At 46.0% G+C, this 17649-nt stretch overlaps 2 protein-coding genes and 1 pseudogene across 2 annotated transcripts in view; 2 read left to right on the forward strand and 1 right to left on the reverse strand.

Annotated features, from left to right (window-relative positions):
* The window catches only part of LOC146581125 (ribonuclease inhibitor-like), a gene marked incomplete at its 5' end in the record, with an annotated part of 128609 nt that overhangs the window by 109115 nt on the left and 1845 nt on the right, over positions 1-17649 (forward strand). The window contains one exon of the mRNA XM_085268088.1: positions 3464-3637. Coding sequence (XP_085124214.1) covers positions 3464-3637 — 174 coding nt within the window. The remainder of the gene's footprint in view (positions 1-3463; positions 3638-17649) is intronic.
* On the forward strand, positions 4136-6016 carry LOC146581129 (uncharacterized). The gene is made up of 2 exons (XM_085250793.1): positions 4136-4477; positions 4714-6016. The coding sequence occupies exon 2, from the start codon at positions 4835-4837 to the stop codon at positions 6014-6016; it is 1182 nt and encodes a 393-aa protein (XP_085106919.1). The 5' UTR covers positions 4136-4477; positions 4714-4834.
* On the reverse strand, positions 6300-8229 carry LOC146581130 (uncharacterized; annotated as a pseudogene).

Raw genomic sequence — 17649 nt, forward strand, 5'->3', positions numbered from 1 at the left:
CCTGTGCTTCGTCTGCTGCAGCTCCGGCCTGTGCTTCGTCTGCTGCAGCTCCGGCCTGTGCTTCGTCTGCTGCAGCTCCGGCCTGTGCTTCGTCAGCTGCAGCTCCGGCCTGTGCTTCGTCAGCTGCAGCTCCAGCCTGTGCTTCGTCAGCTGCAGCTCCAGCCTGTGCTTCGTCAGCTGCAGCCTCAGAGCCGTCATCCTCGCCTGGTCCGGCTCCGGCTTCAGCCTCAGAGTCTTCGTCTGCTGCAGCCTCAGAGTCTTCGTCTGCTGCAGCCTCAGCCTGTGCTTCGCCTGGTCCCGCCTCAGCCTGTGCTCCGCCTGGTCCCGCCTCAGCCTGTGCTCCGCCTGGTCCCGCCTCAGCCTGTGCTTCGCCTGGTCCCGCCTCAGCCTGTGCTTCGTCTGGTCCCGCCTTGACTGGTCCCGCCTCGACTGGTCCTGTGCCCACCGGGCCTCGGCCAGTACGCCTGACACTGGAGAGCCGCCGCCGCTGCCTTGCGCACTGCCGGCCCCCTGAACTGTTTCGCTGCCGCCGCCGCCTTGCGCACTGCCGGCCCCCTGAACTGCTTCACCGCCGCCGCTGCCTTGCGCACTGCCGGCCCCCTGAACTGCTTCGCCGCCGCCGCTGCCTTCCGCACGGCCGGCCCCCTGAACTGCTCCGCCTTCGCCGCCGCCGCTGCCTTCCGCGCGGTCGGCCTCCGGATCTGTTCTGTCACCGTGGCCACCTTTCCCGTGGCCGGCCTCCGGAACGGTTGGACTGGACTTTTGTGTTGTCGCCTCTCGGGTTGGCCTTCGGGCCTCTTTGGACATTCGCCTTCCTGTTCTGGACTCTTTTGTGTATTTGTGGACTCAGTTTTGTTCTCGTGCTCCTTGTTTTTGGTTCGTTTTGTTCCCTCCGTCCTGGTCCCCCGCCTCCCGCCCTGGGTGGGGTGTTTTCTGTTTCGCTTGTGTTTTGTTTCTCGGGTTTGGGCTGTCGGGAGCCAGCCCTTTAGGGGGGGGTGGTGTCATGGTCCTGGGCCATGTGGGCCCAGTATTCTTAGTTTTCGTGTATTTTTGTATTTTGTTCTTTATTTAGGCCATGCTTCCTGGGTTGATCTGTTACGTTGTTCCTTATGTGTTTTCCCTTCGTGACTCTTACCCCCTGTGTGCCCCTCTGTGTATTTATGAGCCCTCGTCTCTCTTTGTGATTTATTCTATGTTTTCCCCAGCCCGTTATGTCTGCGTTCTCCCCGTGCTCTCTCTCCTCCTGTTTGAACCTCTGTGTACTTCCTGCTTTACTTTGCCCATCTCCCATCAGTGTTACGTTCACTCCTGCCGTGTCTTGTTATGATTATCAGTGTCACCTGTGTTCCCCGTGTGCATCCACTTCCCCTGATCATCCCTCATGTGTATTTAGTCTCTGTGTTTCGTACAGTCTGTGTCGCGTCGTCTGTGTTCCCACCCTCCGTGTTTCCATGCCCGGTCTATTGTATTCCAAGTCATAGCCTTACTTTAGTTTATTCCCAGTTTAGGTTTCTGTTTAGTTATTGCTCTTGTGCTGCCCTCATGCCGTGTGTGGTTCTCCCCGTGTCTTCCGGTATATGTTACTTTAGCTTTTCCCAGTTTAGTGTAGTTTTGCATTGCTTTTGTATCATCGTTATTGTTTATCACCTGTCAGCAATAAAGCTGCATTTTGAGTTTATCCCCCGTGTCTGTGAGTTTGCAATTTGGGTCCTCATCCTGCCTGCCACACGGCCGAATCATGACAACTGGTCGCAGCAGATGGCCGCCCCTCCCTGAGCCTGGTTCTGCCGGAGGTTTCTTCCTGTTTAAAGGAAGTTTTTCCTTCCCACTGTCGCCAAAGTGCTTGCTCATAGGGGGTCATATGATTGTTGGGTTTTTCTCTGTATCTATGAAGCGCCTTAAGGCGACTTTTGTTGTGATTTGGCGCTATATAAATAAAATTGAATTGAATTGAATTGAGGGCAGCACGGTGGCATGGTGGTTAGCACTGTTGCCGCACAGCAAGAAGGTCCTGAGTTCAATTCCCCATCAGGCCGGGGTCTTTCTGTGTGGAGTTTGCATGTTCTCCCCGTGTTTGCGTGGGTTCTCTCCGGGTACTCCGGCTTCCTCCCACCGTCCAAAGACATGCAGCTTGTGGGGATAGGTTAATTGGATAATCCAAATTGCCACTAGGTGTGAATGTGAGTGCGAATGGTTGTCTGTCCCTGTGTGTTAGCCCTGCGACAGACTGGCGACCTGTCCAGGGTGTACCCTGCCTCTCGCCCTATGACAGCTGGGATAGGCTCCAGCTCCCCCCGCGACCCTGAAAAGGATAAGCGGAAGCCGATGGATGAATTGAATTGAATTTAAGACGTCCTAGTAAAGAGTCTTTGGTCCAGACTGGAACAACTGTGTGCCCAGTTTGAGCTCTCTTCAGTCCTGTGACCTGACAGACCCAGAGGGGCCATCACATCACATTTAGAAGCTCCCCTAATGGAGCCACAGCACATGTCCAATACTTAGTCTGTCTTGTTGGACAAACTGGAAGAAATGATTCAAGGACTTAGTCACAGAACAGAGATTCAGATCTCCAAAATCCAACTGGCTGCATCAGGACATATTGTCACGGCGGGGTGCGCCGGTGTGTTTTTGAAACAGGACCCAAAAGCAGATGTGGACGAGGTGTTGCAGGTTTAAACAGAAAGCAATCCTTTATTTGGATGATTACAGGGGTTAACCAAGGAACCCTAAGCAAACTAAAAAACACTAAGAAACAAATACTACAAAGTTCTATGACTATGACTCTGACGGGGATAACAGGCAAAGACTATGACTATGACTGAGGTGGCATAAACAGGCAAAGACTATGACTAACGTAGGATAACAGACATGACTATGACTGCGGTAAAAAGACGACCCGACAATGACATGCAGAAAACAGAAGGCTTAAATACACACATGAGGTGATCAGGGGAAGTGGAGACACATGAGGAAACAGCTGACTGACATGAATCTAATGACAGGACCAGGAGGAGTGAAACTAAATACAATGACCAAAGAACACATGACACTGTCAGAATAAAACAGGAAACACTAAAACTAGACATGACAACACAAACTTAACATACCAAATACGTGATGAATAATGCAAGAACTCAAACATAGAAAACCCAGGAACAATAACTGCCTAAACTAAAGGCAAATAGGAAATAACACAAAAACTAACAACATCTCAAAAAATAAGAACAATACAAAGAAAACTCAAAGTGCTGGGTCGGAGACCCAGCCTGTGACACATATAGTCTGAAACTCTGCACAGTTTCCTGTTTGAAGCTGCTTCCCGTTGGCTTCAGCTGTTTGGAGTTTCCATTTTCTAAACTTCTACATTCTGAACCTTCTTCAGCTCTGAACAGATGATGAAACACTGAATAATTTCAAGCTCACACTTTGTCTAATAAACTTACATCTTTCATTCTTTATACAGATTGAGGGACTGTGGTTTGTCAGAGATCAGCTGTGATTATCTGGCAGCAGCACTGAAGTCCAACCCCTCCCATCTGAGACAGCTGGACCTGTGGGGAAACAACCTGAAGGATTCAGGAGTGAAGCATCTGTGTGGTTTCCTGGAGAGTCCAGGATGTGGACTTGAAACTCTGAGGTCAGTCAGCATGTTTTAGTTGTGCTGAGATGAATATGATGTGAAAGTTGTACTGATTCTAAACTGCAGACATCAGACTGATATTATACTGATCCACACTGAGGATCTTCATGGTAAAGTCTGTTTTCTTCTTCTCTGGTTTAGTCCATTGACAGCAGCAGAACAATGTTCACATTTCAAACAGTGAGACTCAACGTATGGCCCGCGGCCCACACGCGGCCTGCCCACCTTTCCTGATTCAGAGAGAGGGGACCCTGATTATTCTTTCACCATGTAACCGTGTTCTGTTTAAATAGATTTTCCCTGAGAAAGTTACTCTTTAGTGCCCCCTTCTGGCATGACCTGGTGTAACATGCGCAAATCTGTCTCTGTTCTATGATGTCATCAGAAAGTGCATGCTATAGGGCTTTGGAGTTGACGTCATGCCGCAATGCATTGTGGGAGCGCGGCGCCATTTTCGGGGTCTACGATCCAAACAAACTCACTGTTGGAACGGCGACGACGACAAGAAACATGCTTAAAAGCAGCTCAAAAGAAAACGGACGGTAAAGAGACCGATTGCGTCCAGAGGTGAAGCAGCGGTATTTGAAAAAAATAGAGTGCATCGCAAATCTGGACCCATACGACATACGGCAGTGGAGTAAAGACCCAGACGACTTACCGCCACTGTCCTACCTTGATATCTTCACGTATCTTGTTTGTGGAGTAAGCGCTTACACTGCAAACCAGTTTCGTAATTACAAGTCACTGGAGGCGCACATCCAATTTACAAATGGCTGGGTGCAAGATTTGGCTATTTTCAAGCCGCCAAACTCTGAGTACGTCGTCATTCATACCAAGGTAAGTCAGCTGGAGTGCATCAAGTGAAACAGCCATTTTCCACACCCCACCATAATTAATGTTATACATTTATTATTGAACTGCTAAAATATCGTTATCATATTATGTGCCCATAATTGTAAAGTAGATGAAAAGTAACACATTGATAATTGGGCAAATTATTAACGCCAATTTGTGTCCTCCCTGTCTCATTTCATTTATTGTCTTTACATCAACCTTGTCCTTGCATGTTACAGGTACTGCACTCCCAAAGATTGAATGAACCTGCATTACAACCATGGGTAAATGTAAGCACCACGGGGAAGGTCGAAGCTGCACACTGCACCTGTATGGCCGGAGTTGCTGAGACCTGCACCCATGTCGCTGCACTTCTGTTCAACAGTGAGGATACGTGGCACAAAGACAGTCACCGATGAACCAGCCTACTGGGTTTTGCCGGCGAACACAACCAAGATACAGCCAGAGGTTGGCCATAACATTGACTTTACATCTTCAGCAGCACAAAAAAAGACTCTTGATGAAAATATAAACAGACCGTCTGTGGTGAAAGGCAGAAGAAGCCGTCCTTCAAAAAGAAAGATTCCTTCTGCTACGTTTGAGGAGTTGTCACCAGTGTTAGACACACTTCAAAAACACAATAAAGCAGTGTGTTTGTCTGGATTGGAGAAATACTACACATCACACACTGTACAGTCATCCACACTACCACTGTCTCTGGCGTGTTTGTACAACACAGGTGCACAGTCCCTTGGCCTTACAGAGCTACAACTGCACTGCGTAAAGTACATAAACGCAGCAAAAGTTACTGAAGAACAGGCAGAAGCTATTGAGGTACGCACAAGACTGCAACACAAGAGCCCAGAATGGTATGTTTGGCGTGCTGGGAGGATCACAGCTTCAATGATGCACGCTGTGTTTGCCACCACTGTAGAAAAACCCGCCATTACTGTGGTTAATCGTGTTTGCTACCCTGTTAACTCAGTCTGTAATGTGCAAACAACTTGGGGACTGGAGCATGAACAGGACGCTCGACACGCCTACACCCAGAAAATGTCAGCATGTCACAAAAACCTACAGGTCCGTATGTGTGGTTTTCTTGTTAACATGGCTTTTCCTGAAGTAGGAGCATCTCCTGATGGACTAACCACATGTGAATGTTGTGGGAAGGGGTGCCTAGAAATTAAATGTCCATTTAAATACCGATGTGACAGCATTCAGCAAGCATTGGATGCACATGACAAAGACTTCTGCCTCGAGTTGACAGCAAATGGACTTAACTTGAAGAAGACACATCACTTTTACTCACAAGTGCAAACACAGGTCTTTGTGGCCAACGCAAAGCACTGTGACCTCGTGGTATGGACACAAAAAGACATGGCAGTTGTACGCATCTTCCCTGATGTGCACTTCTGGGAATCGCGTTTAAAGAAAGCTCAGGAGTTCTTTCAGAAGGTGTGCCTTCCTGAACTAGTAGGAAAACATTTCTCTAAGCGAAAGGCAGCCCCGAGTGTTCACAACGTTTTTCCTTCTGGTGTCTAGTTTTTTGGAAGAAGTGCATTGAAATATGTATAACTTGATTTCAAACGTGCAGCACTTACCATGTACCAATTGTCAAAGTGTGAAATAAAGAGTGCAATGCAGTTATTTGTTATCTTGCTTTTATTATAACGTAATTTTAGTTAAACAAAGAGTTCAAAGTGATGATAAATTTTCGATTATAGTATACAGGTACAGAAATGGTTACATAACGCTATGTCAATGTGTTCATACAATCACACATACCAAAAATTAAAAAGGTTTTCCTGGTTTAAACAATTATTAATTAACAAGTACAAGTCTCATGTGTGCCTGGTTTCACTACCACACTGGGGCACATGTTAACCAAAACACAACACACCCTCACAATTTTATCAAGGAAGGTAACGTCTTCACCCTCACATGGAAGAAGAGAACGGATTGGCATGGTAGTGTGTAGCATTTTGAACTTGTTGCGCAAACTGCCAATTACTCGCTCGACATGGATTCTTAGGTGTGCAATGGCTCGTGTATTTTCTATGTCCTTGGCATCTAGTTGACAGAAGCCCCTTGTAAATGCTGGGATCTTAACCTCTGCACACATCATTCCCACCGCATCTCTGATGTCAAAGCCTCTGTCAGCCAAAACGACAGAGGTAACAGCTTGTTAAGTATGCCACATTGCTCTGTGATGTGTTTATCTGATGCACGGCCCCCCCACCCCTTAGAAATGAATGAAATTGCACCTTGTGGAGTAATCCCGATCAGATATTTCATGGTGTGTGTACCCTTGTAGTGTGAGTACGTTTGAGCACGAGCCTTTAAATTAGATGGTCGTTCTGTACGTATTTCAAAACAGTCTACAATGATGGCTACCCGATTTCCAAAAGTTTCCGTAAATTGTGGAGGCATTGTTGCTTGCAAACAGTGCCTCTCTGGCCAGTGTACAAGTACTCCAAAGCGGGCATACAAAACGTCAATTGTATCAGAAAAGACAGAAGAAAGAGTTTTGTGAGAGACATTGAATAGATAACTAAGATGCTGGACAGGAAGATCAAGTCTAAGTCACATAAGTGTGAGTAAAAGCATTTGGAAATGCGACAGTTTCTTTGATGCTGGTAGGAAAGCTTTTACATTCTCGAGCACGGACATGAAAATAGCAAAACAAGTAAAACCGGTGTAATATTTCACTTTTTTCCGTGTCACCCTTTAAAAAGTTTTCATTCAGCTCTGTCTTGTCCAACTTTGATTTAAGCTTTCTGTTCTCCTCCAGCAGCCGGTTTATTTCTGCTCTGCTCTGTACACAGCGCACACAATCACTTGTCAGTCTTTGATCTTCTGTCTGTTTCTCTCTGATATCAATGTTTTCTGCATCAGCACCCGTTACCTCTGCTTCTACTTGTCCAACACAAATTTGGCCCTCAGCCAAAATAACAAGGTTGTTATGGTGTTGCTCTTCTGTGGTGTCAATCGCTGGCTGCTCTTCTGTGGTAACTTCTGCTGAGGCTTCACCTTCACACTCTGCTGCTCCATTGTCAAAGCCTGTCCAATAAAAAGAGTGCAAATACACAAGGGAACTTTTAAATGGTTTATACATTAAGGCCGTATGAATACTCAAAAATGTTTGTGTTAATTGACAAAGATCAACTTTTAAAATAAGAGATTGTGGTTGGGGGTGCGGTTTTTGTTTACCTCCAACTAGTACTTTATTTTGTTGCCGTTGTGTTCGCCTCCTGTGACGGTCTGAATGTGATGTTCGGATTTCGGAGTGCCCCATGTGTAGCGTTGGTACCCAGTCTGGATTTGTTTGATCCATTTCATAGGCAGGCTTCCCTACAGTTGTGCGAAATAATTAGCGAATCTTTACATAGCACATATGTTTGCAAAGTCACTCCATTCGATGTTTGATCGCAATTTCTATAACTTCCGAGACCACCAACGATGACATTATTCAGCTATAAAGTGTGATAGGAACATATTTAGAACTTACCGGAATGAAAATGTCTTGAGCACACCAGCTGATATCTGGAGACGTAACAGAACTTGATATCAGCTCGTCTCACGGCTGCTATCCAGGCTAGACGCCTTCGTTTGGTAATGTCCGATACATGAGCTCCTTCATGTTGCTTCCAGGTTGGGAAAGCATAAAAAGACAATCCAAACTTATTCCCGTGCCGGTCGTAAGATCGAACATTGCAGCCGAGCACACAGCAAGTACGAACCATGGCTATGCTTTCGCTCCTTACTAAGACCCCCAAAATGGCGGATCGGGCCAAAATCCTTTCCACGCCCACCCCCGTGACATCACGCTCCAAAGCCCTATAGAGATTGAAAATGTGACGTCACTCAGGGGTAAAACCGCAAAGAATTCTGGGAACTCGTGGCAAGAGGTAATAGCGCACGCAGGCTTTCAATTGAAATCAGTTATACAGCGATAAAAAGAAACACAAAAAATGGCAAGAAGCTGTTGTATTATTAACTGCAATAGCCGGTCGCATGACAGCCACGGAAAGCCGACGGGTAAAGAGATCGGTTGTTATCGGATTACATCGTTGAAGAGAAATTGTTCGAGCCATGTTTCCGAAGTAACAAAGAGGCGACTGGATTGTAGCCATTCAAAGACAAAATATAACGTCCCAGAACACTCCAGCTCACAGGTTAGTCTGCTCCAAGCATTTCCACAAAGGTCAGTCTGCTGTTGTAGTTAATACGTCATTTTTCTTAACATAATTGGTGATATAGGTTACAAGCAAGTCTGGCGCTGAACAGAAATTGTCGCGCTATGCTCCTTTGTTTATTGTGCATAAATAGTGAATTGTCCTGACACAATATTGCGTTTCGCTTCTGTTATTACCATGGTACACTGACAAAAACATATACTTTTATTCACAGGATAAAACAGTTGTTTTGTATCACTAATTGCCCAGTGCGATTACAGCATACAATATTATTGTCACTGCTACATTTCTGTGATGGGTACCAGAAATTATTTCTACTACTAATTAATTACCATTGAGCTCAAAGGTCCTATTAATAAACGGTTAACGAATGTGTATTTATGAAGACGATTTGTGAGACTGGTAAACTTATGATATGTACGATGGTCTTTACTTTCTACACGGTGCATTTCAAGGTCCTGCACCCATCCGTCGGTAAATTGTACCTGGGCTTGTTGCAGTGACCTGAAGTTACTAAACTTCACGAGTGTATGCGCTCACTCAAAGAACCGTATAATTATAAATATGAGCGTGGTGAAGTTGGGCAGCACGCTAACGTATTTTGTCCACTCTGTGTGCTTGTAAGGATCTAACACTTTCACTGGTTTGATTTTTTTCCTCGTATCTTTTCTTTGACTTTTCATTAAGTCTGTCTTTGTACAGACCGGCATTGTTCTCCTTCGTTTTGTACATACCCTTTTGGGGGGCAAAGAAAAAGCAAGAATTTATTGGAACCGAAGAATGAACGTTTTGCGGTGCTGCAAATGCTTGCAATTGATGCAGGTACTTGGATTGTTTTGCCACGAGTTACCGGCATGCAATGCGCGAAAGTCACGTGGTCTGTCAATCTCTATTGTTTGGGGAAAAGACTTCTCCTGTTCTCCTGTTCTCTGCTGTAGTGGCAATTGTCTCCCTTAAGATGGTCTTTAAGGGCATTGTCGGTGTGTAATTCTGTTCCATCCTTACTAATGAACAAATCTACTTGAAGAAATGTGATTGCAGTGTTTACTTAATAGAAATGTTTGTAAAGAGAGGATTCGCTAACGCTTTTGGCTAAACAAGTCATTTGTACTGTTATTTCAACTGGCCTAAGTAAAGGGAGTGAAGTCAAACCCTCTTGCCTGCGTGGTCATTTTGAAGAGAAGTTTAGTCTGAATGTCGACTCTAGCAAGGCGTTAGAGGCAGAGGACATTACAGTAAAACGACAACCTCTCAAAGACCAGTCTCGTGAGGAACTGGACAGCAAATAGAGCTATCCTCCAGAAACAGCTCAGCTCTAACATTCAGCTGCAGATGTTGGAAAAATCCAATCGACAGCAACATGTCACCGAGAACCAGCGCATCAATGAAAACCAGATCTAATATATCTGACTCCTCCAGGCATTCCAGGAGTTCAGCTGCAAGTAAGGCAGCCGCCGCACAAGCACGTGCAGAAGCTCAGGCAGCTAAGGCTGAAGCAGCATTTGTGGATAAGGAGTATGCTGTCCTCGCCCTGAGTCTCTTAGTTTCACCAGCTAGACAGTGAGATAACGATGCTCCAATAACCAGACTTATTTTCCTTTTTGCGCTGATTTATTGAAGAATGGCCTCTGACCATTGCCTTCTCTTTGACCATCGTAAAACTGAAAGTACAAAATACTGTATTAGCTAACTAACATTGTAAACTAGCTTGTTACACTCTTACTGCAAGCTAACAAGATAAAACTTTCAAATGTACAAATTATCGTGCCATTTCTACACAAAACAAAAGACAATTATTTTATCGATACTCATACTTACAGACATATCTTGTCCAAGGCAACAACATTTTAAGGTCCGTATCAGCTTAGAACGATAACATTACGGTATCACTTTCCGCCATCTTTTATTTCTTCTTCACGTTCTCATTTTTTTTCCTTTCCCAAAGTAACCGAACCCAAAGCAGCCACTAGAGGGAGCTCTAGGGCAGCTTACAACTATAATATCCGATTTAAGTTATAAAAGGCAGAACAAGGAAAATGATCTGAAGTTGCAGCAAGCAGAACTGGAAGCTTCTATGTAGCTTCGAAAAATGCTTCTTGAAGTGTCATTGGATAAAGTACGCATGGAAAAAAAGGCTGCAGCTGCAGAGCAAAGGCAGAAGTTTTGGAGGCTGCAGTGATTCAAGATAAAAGCGAGGGTCTTAGTAAAATAGATGTTCCTGCTGATGACCCAGTAACACGCACAAGGGAATATGTCAAGGGTGCCACACATGGCAGCCAAACCACGCCCATTCTAGAAACCTCCAATGATAACACGGAGATGAAACTCCCTCAGCATTCACCGTAGACTCCTACCCCAAGATCTTTACGCCAGGATCTGATTTACATTTTCGACCAAGCCTCAAGCCAGTTGTGGCACCACACATCCAAACACAAACCACACCCATAGTAGCAAATCTAAAGGATCATTTCCCAGGCAAAGCTGACCAAAGTGAGACCTACACCCCTAAACAAGAACCAACGGTCAATTATGCACGACAGCCTCTGGACAGTGGCTACACCGGCACCGCCTATATCACAACCCCAGACAACTCCAGCCACCCACAGGAGACCACATACCAAGAAAGGGGCCCACTGTACACTCCACTAGAAATGGAGCAGAACATGTCAGACCTTGTTAGATTCATGGCTTGACGTGAACTGGTGTCTACAGGGCTCATTCACTTCAACGACCGTCCCGAATGCTATAGAGCCTGGAAAGCTTTGTTTATGAATACCATCAGGGGCCTCAACCTCTCACCAAGTGAACAGCTTGACCCCCTTGTGAAATGGCAAGGTAAGGACTCAGCTGAACATGCTAGACGAATACGATCTGTGTATGCGAACCAACCAGCAAATGGACTGAGAGCTATGTGGGATAGGCTCAATGAATGCTATGGTGCACCAGAGGTCATCGAGGGTGCTTTTTTGAAAAGATTAAACAACTTTCCCAAGATTCCAAACAGAGACGGTCACAAGCTAAGAGAGCTGGGAGACTTGCTGTTGGAAATACAGGCTGCCAAAGAAGACGGTGACCTGCCTGGCCTTAGTTTTTTGGATACTCTTCATGGTATTACACCTGTAGAAGCTGCCATTTTATCTCCAAGAAAAATGGCTTTCTCTAGGCTTCAAGTACAAAGAAGATCATGGGGCTCTCTACCCCCCATTCAGCTTCTTTGTGGACTTTGTGTGTCGGGAAGCACGGATGCGCAATGACCCTGGTCTCACACAGACAGCACTCAGCAGCGAGTTATCAGGCGCTAAGCAAACGTCTGAAGCCGAAGGTCACAAAGCCATGGCAGTCTTTAAAACGAGGTTCTCTCCGAACCCTCTGCCCCCTTCCAGTGGTACAAGGACTGTATCACTTGGCACCCGATTTGGAAGTGAGTCATCCACTAGAGAGGATCCAGCCCGCTACACAATAAACCCAACTCCTTACCAAGGTGTCGTGGGTTTAGAGAGACGCCAATAGAAGAAAGGAAAGCACTCCTAAAAAGGCACGGAATATGTTACAGGTGCTGCAGAGCCACACATTTGGTAAGGAATTATGAAGATGACATCTCCTGCTCAGAGTGTGGGAGCAGGAGCCACATTGCAGCCCTCTATCCTGGATTTGCCCTATGGTCCACCAACACAGCATGTTCCGCACCAGATCAGGGCGGGGAGGGAAACTCCAACCTGATTGAGACTGATGTTTCTCAGTGCACAGCATGCACTGAGGTCTGCAGAAACTATTCCGCAGGACATTCCTGCTCAAAAATATGTCTAACCAGGGTCTACCCGACTGGCTGCCCTGACGCTGCAGTTACATTATATGCAATATTAGATGATCAGAGTAACAGATCACTTGCATGTACTGAGTTTTTCCGATTTCAGGTTCTCCTTCACCATACACTTTGAAGACATGTGCTGGAACACAAGAGACAGAAGGCAGGCAAGCACATGGCTTTGTGATCAAACCCATCAACGGCAGTGTCACACTTTCTTTGCCAACACTGATCCCAAATAACCGTGCAGAAATACCAACACCAGAGGTAGCATTAAATCACAGTCATTTGAAGGCCCTTGCAAAACACATTCCAAAGCTGGACTCCCAAGCTTCCATTCTGCTCTTGTTAGGCAGAGATATCATTAGGGTTCATAAGGTCAGAAGACAAGGGAATGGCCCACAAAATGCACTCTATGCCCAGAAGTTGGACCTGGGTTGGGTTATTGTGGGAGATGTGTGCATTGGAGATGTCCACAGACCTACTGTTATCAGCTCTTGCTACACTAACGTACTGAAAAATGGACGCCCTTCTCTCTTTCAGCCATGCCCAAACAAGTACTCTGTAAAAGAGAAATACAGTAGTGGTGGGTCCCCTTCATTTCCCCTGACATGCAAACATCCCCTTGCCAGTGAGAAACGGGCCACTTTAGACTGTAATGTGTTCCAGACAACAAAGGACGATGACAAAGAAGCTCCTTCAATCGAGGACGGACAGTTCATCCACATCATGGAACAAGAGGTTTACAAGGATCAAGAAAACAGTTGGGTGGCTACCCTGCCTTTCAGATCTCCACGACCAAGGCTCCCTCATTACCACGAGCAAGTACTTGAACGTCTCAAATCTTTACAGCAGTCTTTCAGAAGGAAGCCTAAAATGAAAGAAGAGTTTGTCTCGTTCATGGCAAAGATCTTTCAGATTGGGCACGCTGAAGAAGCCCGACCTCTGAAGCCTAATGAGGAGCATTGGTACCTGCCTTGTTTTGGGGTTTACCATCCCAAGAAGCCCTCTCAAATAAGAGTCGTCTTCGACTCCAGTGCCCAGCACAAAGGTTTGTCTCTGAACCAAGTACTCCTAACGGGACCAGACCTCAACAACACCCTGGTAGGAGTCCTCTTTCGGTTTCGGAAAGAACAGATCGCCTTCACTGTAGATGTACAACAGATGTTTCATTGTTTCATGGTGCAACCTGAAGACTGGAACTTCCTCAGGTTCCTCTGGTTTAAAGAGAATAACCCAGAGAAAGAGATTATGGAGTTCCGTATGAACGTGCATGTCTTTGGAAATAGTCCTTCACCGGCTGTGGCTATTTACTGTCTTAGACGTGCAGCACAGGAAGGCCGGAAGGAGTATGGGGAGGATGCAGAACAGTTTGTCACTCGTGACTTTTACGTAGATGACGGGTTAAAGTCCTTGCCCACAGCAGATCCAGCTATTGATCTGCTCAAAAGAACTCAAAAAATGCTGGCTTGCTCTAACCTTTTTTTTTTTTTTTCTTTCGCCTGTCCCGTTTGGCTCTTTTGCCATCAGAATTGTTGTCTAAAGGCAAAGAAAGATGCCCAACGGATTTACTTTACCAAATTGACCATCCCAGCCTTGCCGTAATGGTCCATTTGATTCACCTTTTATTGTTTATTTTATTTTCACTTACTGAATACGGGACAGACTTGACTGGGGGAAAGAAGGGGAGAAAGAAAGAGGGAAAGAGAAACAGCTGAGAAGAGGGACGGGGGAGAAGGGCAAAAAACAAAAACCAACAGAACGGGCAGAGAAAAAAAAAATGCATATATCAATCACCTGGATCACCTGCTGAGAAAGAAAAAAGAAAACAAGCAGAAGAGAACAAGAGTAATAGAATAAACAACATCACAATGATATATGGGAATATGACAGTAAATACTAAATATTAAACATTATTGTGCAGCACATAAGATCAACAGAACACAGTGTGCTTTGAGGTAGGAGCCAAAAAGGGTGTAGTTTCTGGGTGTGATCACCCGTGTGTACACCTGTGAGCATGGACGCGCTTGTTTTTAAAAGGTTCCTTCATGTAATGATCTGCTAGAGGGTGTGGGGAGCCACTGCCCCGTCCTCCAGGGCATGAAGCAGGTATGGAGGAGATCAAAACTCCAGACATCCAGAGGCCCCCAGAACACAAGAGACCAAGGAAGACCAACAGAGGGGCAGCCGCGCCACTGTCCCAGAAAGAGCTGAGGAGAGTCCCAGATGAGGGCTCACTCAGCAGCCGCGGAGCAGAAGCCAGGGGGGAGTTGCAGTGACGCGCCCATGAGCTCCACCGGCAGCCAGCCAGGCTTGCTCTAACCTTAGGCTGCATAAGCTGGCTTCGAACAGCAAGGAGGTCATGAAGGCCTTTCCCAGTTAAGATCATGCCACAGACCTGAAGGATTTGGACCTTACTGCTGACACTCTACCAATGCAGCGTACCCTTGGGCTGTACTGGGACTTGAATTCAGACTGTTTTACTTACCGTTTACAGGACGAGAAAAAGTCATTCACTCAACGTGGAGTTCTCTCAACGGTGAACAGCCTGTACGGTCCTCTAAGATTTGTTTCCCCTGTGACAATTCAAGGAAAACTGCTGCTTCGAGAACTAGCCTCACAGTCTTCAGACTGGGACACTCCATTGCCAGCAAAAAAAGGAAAAGGTGTGGGAAAGTTGGAGAGATTCTCTGCAGGAGTTAAGACATCTGAGGATACCCCGACCGTACTCAAACATGTCACCATCTACTGTCAAGTTAACAGAACTCTGTGTCTTTTCAGATGCTTCAGAGAAAGCAGTAGCTACTGTTGCCTACTTGAAGACTGTGGATGCAGATGGGGGATGCTGCACTAGATTGGTTGCAAGTAAATCCAAACTGGCCCCACGTCCAGAGCATACTATACCTCGGTTGGAGCTTTGTGCTCATCATGGCAGTAACTCTGTCTGAGGTCATCACCTCCGAAATAGACATTGTATTTGACGCAGTCACCTACTACACACCTACTACTGAGCAATCAAGTCCAGAGAATCAGACGAAGCACAATGCCACAGCAGTGGCGATATGTCTGCACAGAAGACAATCCCGCAGACATTGCCACACGGTCTATCACAGCAGACCGCCTTGAGAACACAATATGGTTCTCTGGACCGGCATTCTTGTCTCGACCTGAAGGGGTGTCACCTGTGGTACAGAGGTTTGACCTTTTGGAACCAGATCAAGACAGTGAAATCAGGCCTCAAGTCACAACACTGTCGGTCACAGTCCTCAAACATCTTGGCTCTGGGTGGTTCAATCGCTTCTCATGCTGGAGTTCCCTCATAAGGGCTCTTGGTACCCTTATTCACATTGTTCAGAGCTTTAAAAAAGGAAAGGAGTGTGTCGCTCAAAAATGTGAGGGTTGGCATTAGTGGCCCCCCCCACCCCCCCACCCCCCCCCCCACCGGGGATATTCTTGAACAGAGTAAGCTAGTCATTATCAAAACAGTTCAACAAGAGGTCTATAGAAAAGAACTGGAGCGTCTTGCATCAAATGCCAACATTCCCAAGAGCAGCTCACTCGTTGCCCTGGATCCTTTCATTGACTCATACGCGCTATTAAGGATTGGGGGTCGTCTCATTGGGGCAAAAATAGGGTTCCACGAAAAACGGCCACTGGATCTGCCTAGACGGCATCACGTAACCACTCTCATAGTGCGCACTTTCATGAGCAGGTACGTCACCAAGGACGTCTCTTCACTGAAGGAGCTGTCCGATCTGCAGGTTACTGGATCGTTGGTGGCAGGAGATGCATTAATAGACTCGTTTTCGAGTGTGTCACTTGTTGAAGGCTGAGAGGGAGGTGTGAAGTTCAAAAGATGGCAGACTTGCCACCAGAAAGGCTCAGCATGGAACCACCTTTTAGCAACATCGGCATTGATGTGTTTGGGCCCTGGTCTGTATCAGCCCGTCACCAGAGCTTGCAAAGATATGTGGATTCCTTCAAATCTTGATGGGAAAGCCATGGAGAGGTTTCTGTCAGAACACGGATGTACTTGGACCTTCAACACACCACATTCCTCTCATATGGGAGGAGCATGGGAAAGGATGATCGGCATCACACGTCGTATCCTGGACTCGATGCTTCTTCAGATGGGCTCCTCCAAACTCACACATGAGGTACTCACAACATTCATGGCTGAGGTCTCAGCCATAGTGAACAGTCGACCACTGGTGCCTGTGTCAAATGATCCTACAGATCCTTTCATTCTTACACCGGCTTCATTGCTTACTCAGAAAGTAGGTCCATGCCCAGTACCAGAAGGAGATTTTGGACATAAAGAACTATTGAAGCAACAGTGGTGCAGGGTCCAAAGCTTGTCTAACACATTTTGGGACAGGTGGCGGAAACAGTATCTGTCAACACTACAGTGTCGAACAAAGTGGACTTCTGACCGGCCAAACCTTAAGCAAGGAAGTGTGGTGCTTCTTAAGAACAGTCAGTGCAGTAGGAACGACTGCGCATTAGGTATTATCGTTGATGTGTATCCCAGTAAAGACGGAAGGGTGCGCAAAGTGCAAGTAAAGGTCATTAAGAAAGAGGGATCAAAGCTTTACGTCCGACCTGTGAATGAGATGATCTTGCTCATTCCTCCAGATGACTGAAATGTGTTTGACCTTGTCAAATTAGTAGGTGAAACTTGCTGAATTTCAGACGGGGAGTGTTCTGTCACCATGAAACCGTGTTCTGTTTAAATAGATTTTCCCTGAGAAAGTTACTCTTTAGTGCCCCCTTCTGGCATGACCTGGTGTAACATGCGCAAATCTGTCTCTGTTCTATGATGTCATCAGAAAGTGCATGCTATTGTTTGGGGAAATGACTTCTCCTGTTCTCCTGTTCTCTGCTGTAGTGGCAATTTTCTCCCTTAAGATGGTCTTTAAGGGCATTGTTGGTATGTAATTCTGTTCCATCCTTACAAATCTACTTGTAGAAATGTGATTGCAGTGTTTACTTAATAAAAATGTTTGTAAAGAGAGGATTCGCTAATGCTTTTGGCTAAACAAGTCATTTGTACTGTTATTGTGTATTTGTCCTCATCTATGATTTCTACGAACATTTCATGTTGTTTCTCAGTTTTACCCTACTTCAACAGGCCTAAGTAAAGGGAGTGAAGTCAAACCCTCTTGTCTGCGTGG

This window comes from Mchenga conophoros, linkage group LG3 (assembly GCF_057382185.1).
Source record: "Mchenga conophoros isolate Kocher_MC1m ecotype Shallow Benthic linkage group LG3, M_conophoros_male_GT1.1, whole genome shotgun sequence".
In the NCBI taxonomy this organism is placed as follows: domain Eukaryota; kingdom Metazoa; phylum Chordata; class Actinopteri; order Cichliformes; family Cichlidae; genus Mchenga; species Mchenga conophoros.